Raw genomic sequence first — 15324 nt, 5'->3', positions numbered from 1 at the left:
TTAAAGATTGGTTGCTGAAGTGAGATGAATTCAACCTGGATGCAAAGGAAGTATTTGCAACACTTGCAAGATTTTTTTGTAGCTCAAAGTTGCATTTCTTTATTTTGCTTCAGATATAATAATTCTTCTGTTCAATCACATCATTTAATATTTCCTATCATTTAATCTTATTATTTAATCATCATTTGATCATTAAATCCTAAAATTATATTTTGTTTTGTTTGTTTGACTTAGCTCAAATCGGGCTACAGTTTAGCATTTACGATAAGTGTTGAAGAAGGGGCGGAATCTCATTCCTTACATAAATTAATATTCTTTCAATTTAAACTTAATTTTTACTAAAAATTTTATTTAAACACTGTTGAAAAGCTGAAATAGTACTTGTTAGTTACCTTCGATTTTTCCATCAAATATTCCTTCGAATTAGAATCCAAATTTCCTGAGTAAAGAGTACGATTATAATCCCAGGCAACTTTAGATACCTGTAAATTAAACATACAATAAATATATAAATATATATATATATATATATATATATATATATATATATATATATATATATATATACATATATATATAGTATATATATATATATATATATATATATATATATATATATATATATATATATATATATATATATATATATATATATATATATATATATATATATATATATATATATATATATATATATATATATATATATATATATATATATATATATATATATATATATATATACCATAGGGAGCCCGAAACTAAGATTCCAAGAAAAGAGAGAGAAAGAAAGCGAAAGAGGGGGGGAGAGAGGGGTCTCTATGACGACCGATAGCTAATCACGCTAATGTGAATACAATTACCAAGTACTGTCAAATTTAACAAAATAAATAAATTTAAACAATAATGAAAATAAAAGGAAACAGAGCGATAGGAAGTGGGATGGTACGAAACCAGCATAGTACGAAACCAGCTTAAGATCCCTTAAGTAGAACTCAGAGTAAAAGTAAGGGACGGAGAAAAAACGAAAGAGGGATATATACATGTATAAATACTTACGCAAACTGCTGCTCTGCCAAACCGCACAACGCCAAGTGAATTTAAATCATAGTCATTAGTATGAACAGCATATAAAATCCCACCACCAACAGCACTACCAACGATGATCTTTCCAGCTTTCTTCAATGCCATTTAAATCAATGTGTTTCTACTACTTAATCTGATAACGACCTCTTCTAATTCAAAAACGTAATGATCCCTAGCGTCTGGTCCTAGCTCACGAAGAGCCCTGGCTAAACCAAAGAGGTATTCTGTATTTTCACCAGAAGGTCCTTTAGCTTTCACAATAACTTCTGCTACTTCTTCTACAGTAGATGGTCCAATAAAGAATGGATTGTCAGTAGTTCCTAAGTAAATTTCAAGTGGGAATGGTAGATTCCCGTCTTCTGGGTAAAAGTCTACAAGATATCTTTGATAGCCACCTTTTTCCCTGTAGTCTAGATGATTTCTAACTGTTTCTCCGTCTTCTTCAGCAATCTCGTATGCAATACCCCAAACTTTTTCCTAAAAAATATTTCGTATTTTAAACAAATGATTATGGAGTTTTTTTCGTTGTTTTTTGTCCATGATCTTACGTCCACGCTACTCAATACTACGTCTCTTATTTAGTTGTTAAATATAATATATATAATCAAACTACTTAAAACATCCCTTGTACTTGATTCCTGCAGTCATTAACTGAAATGACTTGAGCCCGATTAATCCTCCATACTAAAAAATAATTAACAAAAACAATGTCACGACTGTTCCACGGTGTTTTTTCTCCATAAAAAAAAATCAAGAGTTTAAAGTATCGGTAAGATGCGAACCAGCCAATGGCTGACCTTAAAACTATGAAGTGATTCTATAGAAACAGAACAGTTTTACCAGAGAGCTCCAATCAAATCAGTCAGTTGGATTTTTTCAATGCTCACAAGAGAAATTGGATTGCTTGCCTAACGCAAGCAACTATATCTCATTATAAAAATTGCCAAGTGAATAGGAGGAAATTTTTTGGCAGTTTGGCAAGCATGCTTCGTTTTATTTCACAGTTCGGGGATCGATTTGAAATTTTCAGGCAGAAGTTTTCTTGTTTTTCTGAAGGGAGGGAGGAGGAAAACCATTTTTTCTCTGGTTCTCGCAAAACAGTATACACTATAGTAATTGATTTCTTTTTAATGCCTGTTGTCAGATAGGCTGTCAGGCTAATTGTTTAATATTTTAGAGATTAATTGTTGAGAAAGGCCAATAAAATTACGACGAAACCAAATTCGTCATTTCTCACAAACTCAGAACAGAATTTTTAAGCTTCCAAATATAAAACATGAAACTTTTGTTTTCCATATTTTCCCAAGATGGTCATGGATGTTTCTTTTTTTTTACCTGTGGCAATCACATCCAATCAATGGTTGTATAGTATCAGAACAGGGGTCCATTCAAACAAGAATTTGAAGCTCTAGAAATAATTTAGGCAGTAAAAAATAAAACCACAGCGACTACCCAATTTCTACCACTTTGAGTAGTTCCCAAAATGGTCATGAATGCTTCTATTTTTTTACCTGTGGGGATTGCATCGAAAACAGGGTTGTAAAATATCAGGACAGGGGTGCATTGAAACGACAGCTTGAAGCTGCAGAATTCTTTTAAGTAACAAAAGAAATTATGCCACAAAAACAACCCGATTTCGACCAATTCGAAAAGTTCCCAAGTGGTCATGAATGCGTCCTTTTTTTACATGTGGTAATCGGATCGAATCAGTAACTGTACAGTAACAGGACAGGGATCCACTCAAACCAGAATTTAAAATTCTAGAAACCTTTTAGGCAGCAAAAGAGATTGAGTCATAGTGACTAACCGATTACAACCACTTTATGCATCAAAAGAGCAACTTTAGTCCGAATAGAGACAATTAATACCCAGCAGAAGTTCCGGGACAGCTAGTTGGTTCAATGTGAAACTTCCGAAATTGCGCCATTTTCAAACTTTCTGTGAAAGGTTGTTCGGATTATTAAAATTTGGAAACCCCCCCCCCCATCTCTAGCCTCACTTCATTTTCAGTTGTTTTGGGCCACGCGTGTAATATGGATACCAGGGAGGGGGGGGGGGGTAACAGCTCTCCTTTTATTGCGGAAATCGTAGTTTTTACAGTTAGCTCTCTAATATATAGGTTTACTTCAGCTCGTTTTAAGTTTGAATGTCACACTTCACTTTCGTTTGAAAAAAAAACTAACCGATTTCTTTCTAATGGTGTAAAATTTAAATTCAAAGTCTGACACATTAAACCTCGCACATTAAGTAGCAAAAATCAGTTGAAGAAGAGGTGGGGGTTCATTGGATTATTGTTTCACTGAGATAGAGACAAACTTTCTTCACGATCATTCCGTCTTTCCCCTTTTTGCTCGTTTTCTTTGCATTTACTCCTTCCGAGCCCCCCCCCCCAGAAATAAATATTCCGTGTCGTCCTGCTGACACTTCTCGATCCTATATACTAAATTGGTGAGGTTCTAATTTAGCAGTCATGCCAACTAATTACTTTTGGTTCCCCCTTTCTTTAGAATTATCTCTGATCACAGTACTGTTATTGAAAAATCATCTGACTAATGCCCCTGCCACATTTCAGTCACACTCGTCGATAAAAATCAAAATTACGCGCGACTACAGCGCAGACTACGTTCGTCGTTCGTAATTTCTTGAGTTGAACATTGTTCAACTTTCAAACATAAATTTCTTGACTGACCAATCAGAGTCAAGGTTTAAGGCATGATTTTTAAAACTAGAAAAGATGGAAACTTAGAATAGCGGTTTTCCTATCTGGGAGAGGAATCTGACAAAACTTAAGAAGACAGTATTAGTAGAGAATGGTTTGACACAAATTACTGTTGGCGCAAACTCTTTAAACGAATTTCTTGCAATTTTAATTTGTCGCTTTTTAAATACAAGTGTGACGCTAAAATAAAGAAAACTGCATTGTCATTCATGATATTTGGCTTTCTTTATCGATAGATGTGACTATGATGTGGCACGGGCATAAAGATAAATTTCACAGATAAACTTTACTTTGATGAAAATTAAAGTTTCTTATTCTTCTTGGCCTAAAGTAATAAATTTATTTTAAAAATTCCATAACATCTGTCGAAAATGAGGAGTATAACTCAAGCTACTCAACTAGTCTAGGGTAAATTTTTTAATTATTTTCCTAACCTGTCACATTTGATATTCATCTATAGTTTCACTTATATTTACTTCATATACTTTTGAATCAAATAAACTGAAAGAAGTTCTTTCTAAGGACTAAACCACTTTGAGACTAAACACGTTTTAAAAAAGAACAATGCACCTGAGAACGATTTACTAAAGAAGAAGAACAAACATTTTCTTACAGAAAAATTATATAAGAAAACGAACAATTATTCCACAAATTTAAACTTAAAAGAGTCCAGAAATTCAAATCGTGGATTTTACGTTATTTTTCATCAAAATCATCACTTACGGTAAGCAAAAAAGTCAGTAAAAAAATGACGGTAAATAAAATGAACAGTATTTCAGAACCTTTATGGAAGCACCCAATAAATATGAGAAAAGAAAGAAAGAAATCATAAACAGCGCAATAGCGCTGCCTAAGTAAAGAACGATGTTGGCACAATGTATTATTTATTTATTTTTTGGTTGGTTTTAGACCAGGGTACTTCGTATCTAAGGAGTTGTCGTAGAAACCTCGAAAAGGGCTCATTCGATTAGAAATTGAAAGGGCTAGTGCCCTTTTTAATAGTCGAAAGTGATTGGAGGGCATATAAGGTTTGTATAGACAGCGTTGTCTTAGAAGCTTCAAAAAGGGCTTATTTAATTGGAAATTGAAAGGGCTAGTGCCCTTTTTAATAGTAGTGTTTGGAGGGCAACTAACCCCCCTCTCACGCCCACCACTTCCCCGAACACATTCAATCAAAATTTTGAGATAGTCATTTTGTTCATCGTAGTTTAAAGGTCCAAAAATTATGTCTTTGAGGATAGTAAACCCCCTACAACCCCCAGGACAAAGGATGTAAGTTATGCCCTAGGGACATATAAGGTTTTTTGTAGAAAGCGTTGTCGTAGAAACTTCAAAAAGGGCTCATTCAATTGGGAATTGAGAGAGCTAGCGACCTTATTAATAGTCAAAATCGATCGGAGGGCGAATACCCCCCCCCCCACACAACCATCATTTCCCCAAACACTTCCGATCACCATTTTGATATAGCCATTTTGTTGGACGTAGTTGAAGGGTCTAGAAGCCATGTCTTGGAGTATGACAACCCCCCCACAGCCGTCAGGGGCTAAGGTTGTAACACAGCCGGCAGGGCTAAGGTTGTAAGTTATGCCCTGAGCGTATATAAGGTTTTTATAAACAAAGAAACATCAGAAATTTAAAGGGAACCTCAACAATTATACGTCGTAGGTAGGTAGTGAAATAGTCGTAAATCGAATTTAAAATCTGGTGAAGATTAAAGTTCTTATAAATCTGTTGAAGTTAAAACGGTGTAAAAATATTGAAACAAAAAATGGTAAGTTACAAAAATCACCCAGCCATAAAAAAAAATAAAAAGCTGTTCACCATCTACAAAAAAAAATTCATATTTAATATTTTCTGCATAATTGTTAGCCTTTGTGCTTCTGACCACTATAGCGAGTTATTTAAGCTTTGTAGTGTCAAAAAAAATGGTCTTGAACCATCTTTTGGAGTCATACATTCTTTGTGACTATTTGTAAAGGTTAACCTATTTTGTATGTCACCTAACTATATGGCATCGCTTAATAATTATGATGATAATGAAGAGTAGGAAATGAGGATTAAGATACAATCGTATATGTGTAAAAGATTAACATTAAATACTAGTTCAATTAAGGGTGTAAAACGAAACATAGAACAAAGAGGTAGAAAATAGAAATAAATAGAGAACATTTGAAACAAAGGTTTTAAGCATAGGCAATAAAAAACTAACTAATCACTATTTCTTTTTAAAAATAGTGTTTTAGTAAACAGTGCCAACTTTGACGAAATCTCAAAAATTTACTAATCATAATTTCACTTTTCATAAAAATATAGTGTATCTTTCCACGTTTTAAAGTTCGATATATTGTCCTTAAATTACAGAATTCACAATTTTATAAAAAAAAGTCTATTTTTTTCTTTCTACTCCCGCCATATCTGTTTATTACACGGTCGGTGTCTACCTGAATATTTCGGTGAATGTTTACAATGGCTAGTCCTGTGAGTCTAGAGTCTTGTCACTTTAAAGCTCTTTGTTAGTATTTTCTCTTCTATTCATCCTAAAATATTTGAATAAAGACCAAAATCGTCAGAAAAACATGAACTCTAATAAAGATGCATGTAGATGTGTGCTTCAAACTAAGTATATGAGCCAAAATACTTAAAAATATTATGTGTTTGTTATTTATGTATTTGATAGGTATGATTGGTGATTTGAATTCTCCGGGTTTCAAGCTGTGGTAGATTTTCAATTATTTTTTTTTTTTTTTTATTTCTACATATTCAATTCAAAGGTTTAAATTTCGATGTGTCTGTTAAGCACAAAAATAACAATTTTATATTCGGTCCAAATTTAGCATTAAGTAAGAAAACTATCTCGAAAAAAAACTTTGATTTATAGACAACTAGTCGCGGAAATATGATAGGATGGCATGTACCAAAATAAGTACAAAAATATTCAGCTATATATGTAACAGTATATAGAATTTTACGGACAAATATATGCAGTTCCTATACATAAACATAACTATGTTTTGTGACTGGTTGGTAATGAGAAGGTGAGAAATTCTAAAGTAATATTGTAGTTGCATTCCGTTTCCGTGGTGAACCCAAGTGGTAAATTTCCTATTTTTTTTATAACATTTCATTGGTAAATGTTTGAAAAAAAATTGATGCCATTCTACTGATTTAAACTGGAAATTCAGAGACCCATCTATACCGGCTAGATGAAAAAAATAAACACATATTTATTTGCCTTCTTTTATAAACAATTTTTGAAAAATCTATTTTTCTTAAATGATTACTCTGACCTTTGAAAGAGTTTTTCGGATCATATACTTAGTTCTAAGTGAATACTTATATGGACCTTTATTGAAGTTCAGATAATTCTAAAGAGTTTGACCTTTATTTTGATGTTCTAGGGTGAACAGAGGTGGTGATACCAGTATATCATATAACGCAGAGATTTAATTAGGTGAAAATAGGCAGTAAAGTGGCCAATATTTACCAATCCAAATCCAAAATGAGAATTAATAATATCTTTGCACTTCTCATGCGTTTACTTTCTATTATACACATTCCTTGAAAAAACAACAATGTTCTAAAAATCACCCCGCTCCGCAAAAAAAGCAAACGCAAATTTTACGACAGTCAAAAAAAGTAATGATATCAATTCCTTCATCTCTCTGCCATAGCAAGACTCGAAAACAATCTTTTACAGTAAAAAGAAGTTTAAATATAATGTTTTTCAGCCCTGTTAGCAACCGAAATAATAATAGATAAACCAAAAGAATCGAATTTTGATGCTTATTCAAAATATATACAATTCATGAAGTTTAATATTACCCATCAAAAGTGGCAAAAAATTCAAAAATTAAGAAGCACATTGGAATCTATATTGTTTAAGTGTAATATCTGGCATCATTAACCTTCTCGTTAAATTGAATTTGTCTGAAGAACTGGTTTAGCCTGCCTACCAGTCCAGTGGAAAAGGCAGGCAAGCCTGCCTTTGGTAACAAAGTGCTCAGGGACATTTCTTTATTTATAAAATCTGATATTAAATTTAGTAGACGGTATGACCTTGAATCCTTGTTTACTTCAGTAGTGTCTAATAGTAGGACTGTTTATTCTCTTGTCATTGATCTGAAAAGCCAGTTTGCATGTGATACTGTTTGTTTGTTTTATAAGCCCCTCCTTTTCCAACACATCTGTTCTGTGATTTGCTTGAACATCTTCCTGGTTTGGGGACTTTCTCTAAAAAACATATTTGTGTTTCGGGAGATCTTAATTATAATACGTTAAATGTTGGATCAACTGATGAATGTGTTCATCTCTTTAATATGCTTTCTTCTTATGGGCTGCTTCCTTCAATTTTTTTTCCTTCTCGTGTTGATCCTACAAGAAATTCTGCCACTTTGATAGATAATATTTTCATTTCTCATTCTCCAAAATTGAAGTTTACTTCTGGTCTTGTTTTCACTGATCTGTCTGATCACTTCCCTATTTATCTATCCCTTTTTGTGCCTAAAACTGAGATTGCTGTGAATGAGGAAGGTGAGTCTTCTTTTAGAACTTTTACAGATAAAGAAATTTCTAATTTAATTTTTAGTCTTCAGAGTAATGATTGGTCTAGTGTTCTTGAAGCTAATGATGTTGAATCTGCAATAAGTTTATTTGTGCGTTGTATGGGAGCTCTGTTGGATAAACATATTCCTCCGAGGAAGAAACAAAGAACTTCTAAGCCCAAACGCCCATGGATGTATAAAGGTCTAATTAATGCTAAACATATGAAGGCGTCTCTGATTAAGGTTGCATGTAAAAGTAAAACACGGAATGATCGTTTGAAGTATAAACATTATAAAAATGTACTTACGATTTCAGTACGTGCAGCTAAAAGCGCTCTATTTTTCGCGTCGAATTGATGAGTGTAAGGGGAACTTGCGAAAGGTTTGGAATGTAGTTAATGAAGCTATTTCTCGCAGGAAACTCCCCCCCCTATGTCATTACAGGAATGCTGATGGATCTATTGTAGACAAAAGATCTCCAGCAAACGCCTTCAGTTCGTATTTCAACGCTCTTCCTTCAGTTTCCATTCAACCCAACAGTAGAATAAGTAGTTTTCCCATAGCAGAAACGTCATTTTTTCTTTCCCCATGCAGTGACATTGAGATTTATAGTATTATTTCCCAACTTCCAAGTAGCTCTTTAGTTGATGATTTTGGTTTGAGTAATAATGTTCGTAAAAAAATTGGTCAGTTTGTTTCTAACCCCATCTCACACATAACTAACCTCTCTTTCTTCTGGTGTTTTCCCTCATTTATTTAAAGTTGCTGATGTTTTACCTTTACATAAAAAAGGTAATTCATCTCTAATTTCAAATTATAGACCCATTTCCCTTCTTCCTGTCATCTCTAAGGTTGTTGAAAGAGTAGTGTCTCGTACACTCTCTTCATTTTTTTTAGTGCAGATACGACTGTAGGAAATTATCTCATTACTAACCATAAGTATGGCTTTCGCCCAACTTTCTCTACCTCATATGAACTTTCAGATACAACAGAGTTTGTGTGTGTTAACTTGGACAGGGGCTTGTGTGTTTTGGGTCTATTTCTTGACTTTTCAAAGGCCTCTGATATGGTTGACCACTCTGCTCTTTTGTCTAAACTATCTTCATTTGGAGTACATGGAGTCCCACTAGAATAGTTAAGGTCTTATCTGTCGGGAAGATCTCAGTATGTTTCAGTTAATGGTAATTCTTCCACTACTTTGCCTATACTGAAGGGTGTCCCACAGGGCTCTGTGCTTGGACCACTTTTGTTTTTAATTTACATTAATGATCTCGTTGATGGTCTTCATCCCCTTGTGCATCCTATTCTTTTTGCTGATGACAGTAACTTTTTCATTGCTGCAGTGGACTTGCCATCTGCCACTTCCCTAGCTCAAGGTCTTCTTGATAAAGTAAAAGATTGGTGCTGGTCAAATGGTATGACTCAAAAGCCAAAATAGTGCCATTTTACACTTCAGAACCCCTTATCGTATGAGAGACGTAAGGGAGCCAATCATCCTGACTTATGGGAATGATGTTATACCGCAAGCTGCTATGGTGAAATTTCTAGGTGTGTATCTTGACTGTTTCCTCTCTTTTAAACCTCATATAAATCAAACCCGTTCCCTCATCCTCCACCATTCTTCAATGCTGCACCGGTTTAATTCATTTCTTGCCCAAGATGTTATGCTTTCTCTTTGTTGAGCTTTTATTTTTCCCTCCCTTTCTTATTGCTGCTCTGTATGGGATAATACTAATAAATATATTATCTGTTCATTTGAAAGAGCCCAAAATAGGGCAGTGAAGGCTACTTTTCTTTTCCCTTGGCTTTACCCCTCGTTTGGCCTGTATAATAATACTGGAATAGCTCCGCTGGATCGTATTGTGGGTAAAAGTACTCTTTATTTAGCGCATTCTGCTTTTCTAGGTACACTTCCACCGCCTCTGCAGCAATTTTTTTCACGGACAGGCTCAGGTTTTACTTTTTTACGTAGGACTCTACTTTTTTACGTAGTTCTTCTCGTAGACTTATTTTGCCCAAACGTTCATCTACAGCAGCCCAGAGGTCTCCTGTTTATAAATCAATTCAATTATGGAATTCAACCCCACCGGATGTCCCTTTATTTCTGTCTGCAAAGGCAGTTATTCGTCATGTCTTTCCAGTTTAGTAATTTCTCTCTCCTTCGTTTATTTTCCCTGTTTTCTCTTTTCCTAGTGTTTTTCCTTTTTGTGTTTTTCCCTTATATATCGTTATTATTATATATATATATATATATATTTTTTTTTTTTTTACTGTATGGTAGTGTTTATTCTCTTTAATCTTTATTTCATATATATTGTTTGATTTAGTGTAATATTTATGGTTATTTTAGTGCTTTATTATTGTGTTGTAAGGCCCACAATAAGCCAAGCTTCTTGGGCCAAATAATTTTTCTTTGCGTTTGTAATAGAGTTTAGTATTAATAAAATGATTGATTGATTGATTGATCCCTAAGAAATCAAGTGATCTTAATGAAAATCACACCACAGAATATCACAGAATATCAGAGAACCCTACTGTAGAGGTTTCAAGCTCTTATAAACAAACAAAAATGGAATTTGAAATTTGTTGCCAGAAGCAAGATCACAGATGCGTGTTTATTTGTTTAAATTTTTTTTTCCAGGGGTGATCGTAACGAACCATTGATCCTAGAAGATCGGGAGGGGGCTCATTTAACCGGATATCAAAAATTCTAGTGCCATTTTTAGTGATCGAAAATATCGGAGGGCAGCCACTCCCCTCCCTCCCCCTATTTTACCCAAAACTATCTGATCAAATTTTGAAATAGCCATTTTCTTCAGCATGGTCGAAAGATACTAATAACTATGTCTTTGAGGATGACTCGACCACCCAATTTTCGCTGGGGAAGGGAATTTTCCATGGGAGGGGAGCCGGATTTCCCACTATTAATTAAAAAAACTATCAGAAATTGAATTTTAAAAAAAACAAGTTTTTTCAACTGAAAGTAAGGAGCAACGTTAAAACTAAAAACTAACAGAAATTATTACGTATATGAGGGGGTTGCCCCCATCCTCAGAACGTCGCTCTTTACGCTAGTATATTTTGAATTTGTAAAAAGCTTATTGTTCTAATTAAACGATCCTTGTGTATCAGGAGCACAGTTTATAGAATTATCCAGTAAGTTTATCGCAGATCATTTCTGGTCTTCATTCTCGGTACGAACAAAAAGCTCCTCCCACTTATTTCTACATTAGCGGGTTAGTCTGTTTCCGTCAATCAATGAGAAATGGTTACAAAGTGCATTATTCGTAATAGCGGGTTTCCACTTGTTTCATGTCCTAGAGAAATCTGACTTGTCTACCCGTGAAAAGATCTAATGCCGCTTATGTTTACAGTATATCTGCAAAAACGTTCTCTGGAGCACTCGCACCTTGGTCCGGGTTTTTATAATGGGTGAGATAGGGTATGATCATACTGCTAATTCTATAAACTGTGATCAGAAGTCATTCTTAAATAATTGGAACAAAAAGTCAAACTTTAGCGCAAAGAATAAGGTACTGAGGAGGGATCAACCCCCTCATATACTACGTAATAATTTCTGTCCGTTTTTAGCTTTAACGTTGCTCCTTACTTTCGGTTGAAAAAACTTGTTTTTTAAAATTCATTTAATACGAAAGGAAGATTTTCACCTCCCAGTCGGCTTTTGTGGTAATACGGACATATTCTCGTGATAAATCTAAATTTAATTAAATATTTTTAGGTGGTATGCGTCATAAGTAAAATATAACAGAGACCACACGAAGTAACTGAAACTTTGTTTCGAGCTTGTTTAGAAAAAGAAACAGTCTTAACAATTAAAAACTTATTTATAACTCAAATATTAAAAACCAACTACAAAAAAAAACGTTTAAAGTGTTACAGTGTCCCAACCCCAACCGGAGCGAGTGGTTCAAACCCCAACCCCGCATCGGTCACTGCGTTAGAGGGGAGGGGGAGCTCCCCACCTGGATCCCCCACTGCAGGGAACACAAACCTTAATTAATTGGACTACTTTACTGACTGAGAGAAGATTCAAGATTCAATTTCAAGAAAGGACATTGAACGAACACTTATAGGAAAATAGATCTTAAGATATTAAATTTAACTACAATTATTAGTTTAGCTATATTTAATTTAAACTTGTACTTACGAACTTGGATTTTACTGTATGTAGAAAAAAGGCAATTTCCATATTAGTATCTAGATTCGTGAACATTTTGCGTGCTTTCAAAAGATTTAGTTCGAAGCGTATGTCTTGAGATGATTCTTAAAGGGAGAATTAGCTCTTTATTTCATTAGATATATATATAGTGCTATATTAGGTATTTCCAAAGACTACACTGACATTCCATAACGTACAAACAACAGTTCAATGAACTAGTTTATCTGCGGAAGTCCAGAGAATATGTGACCGAAATATCCAGAAATTTTTGTTTGTTTTACTGTCAAAAAAAGGATTTATCCCTATTTAAATGTTATTTGTACGTCATAGAAAGGCAGTGTGATATACGAAAATATCTACGTCATATGTATGGAGATAATGTGACCAAACAATTATATAAATATATAATATTCATTAGAGACACGTAAACAAACAAAATCAACAACATTTTCTTTTACAATGTAAGAGGAAGATTGTGCCATCTTGGACTAAATTCAGTTTACATTTAGGCACTATTAAAGGAGAAGAGTTTGAACGAGGTTTACGATTCGAGACTTGAAATCATCTTATTAATAATAAAAGTAGATAAAGAGCTATGGTAGTGATAGGAAAAAAATAGTTTATCTGCTGAAGACGGCGACTGTATTTGTGACCGAAATATCTAGAGATTTGTGCTTGTTTAACTGTCAAATAAAAGGATTTATGCCTATTGAACTATCATTTTTAACGAAATATATTAGGCTATTCTAGATGTACGTATAACATCATTATGCTTCGACATTTCTTTGCACATTTTAAAGCTGTTGAACATAAAAAAAAACCTTTCGGGGGCGAACCTGAACCTTTCAGTAGGTAAAATTGCGAAGAAATTCCACTCTTTGTTTTAAGTTAGAGCACAAATCATCTGAGGGAAGAAATTGCATCTGTTTGCGTATTTTTTACGTATATTGTGTTTTTTTGTGTGCACTTATGTTACTTAATATTGTGAAGTGCCAGTAAGCCCATTTTAGAATGGAGTTAATAGAATTTGCTCCAACAGAAATTAGTTTAAATTCGACGGTAAAGCTTTTTTTGACTGTTATGTATTAATCCCTATTTTGAGAAAGTAATGTTGTGATAAGTTAAGAATCAATTAAGCGCTTTGGGACTTAGCCCTAAAGATGTCTAAAGACTACACTTGATCAAATCGGCTTTTAAATTGCTCTAATATAGATAATTATCCATAATTAACTGAGACAGAGCGATGGAGCCTCGAATTCTCAGAATTTGTACCGAATTGATCTCGCATTGAATCAATGGCCATGTCAGCAGGAACAAGATTACACATTATATTATCCTCTCTCTATATATATATTTATTTACTTATAACACGTCATACAACACAAAAGTTGAAAAGTACACAGAGACCGAGTACATAGAGAAAACGACAAAAAAAGGAATAGGAGAAAGAAAAAAAGACATTACAACTATCAGAACAGTTAATAAAGAACATCTATAAACAACTGAACAAGTTTTACATACATACAACTTTAAATATACACTGTACGAGAAGGGGATACCATGGATGACAACTGAAGTTGTGATTATGTTTTAGAATGAGTTTTGATAAGAGCTATTGATGGGTCGGATATTTTATAATACAGATTAGTGCTGAATTTTGGGTCCACGGGGTAAATAAAATAAATATTTTACAAATTTGAAATATACTGAATGAGGTTTACGTTTATTTATATATATATATATATATATATATATATATATATATATATATATATATATATATATATATATATATATATATATATATATATATATATATATATATATATATATATATATATATATATATATATATATATATATATATATATATATATATATATATATATATATATATATATATATATATATATATATATATATATATATATATATATATATATATATATATATATATATATATATTGCGGTGAATGTCCGAAATCTAGTTAATGTGGATATTCAACGGTGAATGTTCACAATTCTTTTTCCTCTGCTTCGATTCAATTAACTTTGCGAGTGAGCTTTTTCAGTCTTATGCAACCTATGATGGTAAAAATTAGGTTAGATTAATGTTATTTTAGATTAGGTTAGGTTAAATTTGGTTCTAAATATCAGAAACCGATTAAAAACCTAACTTAAGCTAACCTAAAGCAACCTAATCTCGTCTAACCAAACCTAATCTAACCTAATCTCCCATCATCAAACCTTGCATTAAATTGAAAAACTTAAACCTACAACCAGTCTGTGTCACAAATTCAACTATGCCTTCAGAAACCACTCAGTGGTTCTAGGATCTCATTAAATTATATCCAAGTGTTATCCGTCTTAGCTTCCAGTTAACGCACCCAGGTGGGTGCTGGAGCATAAGCAGAACTTCTCGATATAGTGCGCTTCGGGGTGGAAATATCTTTCTCAGCCACATTCATAAAAGTCGAAGAACAAATTCAGTCAGTGTCAGCTGTTTTGTGGATAGAAAAACTAAATAAAAGGTATGTGTGGCATGAAACAGCCACTACGATTACAGATGGCAACAGAAGCTTTTTTTATGCCAAAACAAATGTCATATACCTACAGATCAATTATTCATTCGGCTGAAGAGAAACATTGCAGTATAATTAGTAATCTGCCGCCAAAAATGGCGGCAGAGATTTCACTGGCCAAAATATTTGTGGGATGGAGAGCCAATTGACTTTACCTCCCAGATGTTCGTATTTACCAACTATTTTGTCTATCAAGATACTGATTTCGGTAAAACT

General features: G+C 33.5%; 2 protein-coding genes across 4 annotated transcripts in view; both read right to left on the bottom strand.

Annotated features, from left to right (window-relative positions):
• The window catches only part of LOC148940962 (aarF domain-containing kinase 1-like), a 75416-nt gene extending 74074 nt beyond the window's left edge, over nt 1–1342 (bottom strand). Inside the window, exons 1-2 of one of the 2 annotated variants that reach the window (XM_089104854.1) lie at nt 1060–1342; nt 393–482 (exon numbers count right to left, since the gene is read on the bottom strand). In XM_089104854.1, coding sequence (XP_088960980.1) covers nt 393–482; nt 1060–1191 — 222 coding nt within the window. In that variant the 5' untranslated portion in view covers nt 1192–1342. The remainder of the gene's footprint in view (nt 1–392; nt 483–1059) is intronic. The other variant, XM_089104855.1, reaches the window with a different exon arrangement.
• The window catches only part of LOC148940961 (putative glutathione-specific gamma-glutamylcyclotransferase 2), a 47438-nt gene continuing 33305 nt past the window's right edge, over nt 1192–15324 (bottom strand). The window contains exon 3 of one of the 2 annotated variants that reach the window (XM_089104858.1): nt 1192–1563. In XM_089104858.1, the coding sequence (XP_088960984.1) occupies nt 1192–1563 (372 nt within the window). The remainder of the gene's footprint in view (nt 1564–15324) is intronic. The other variant, XM_089104857.1, reaches the window with a different exon arrangement.

Source organism: Artemia sp. Qi Xiang Cuo, chromosome 19 (assembly GCF_049724085.1).
Source record: "Artemia sp. Qi Xiang Cuo chromosome 19, ASM4972408v1, whole genome shotgun sequence".
NCBI classification, from domain to species: Eukaryota; Metazoa; Arthropoda; class Branchiopoda; order Anostraca; family Artemiidae; genus Artemia; species Artemia sp. Qi Xiang Cuo.
Note: the sequence above shows the minus strand (reverse complement) of the source record. Positions and strands in the feature narration are given on the sequence as shown.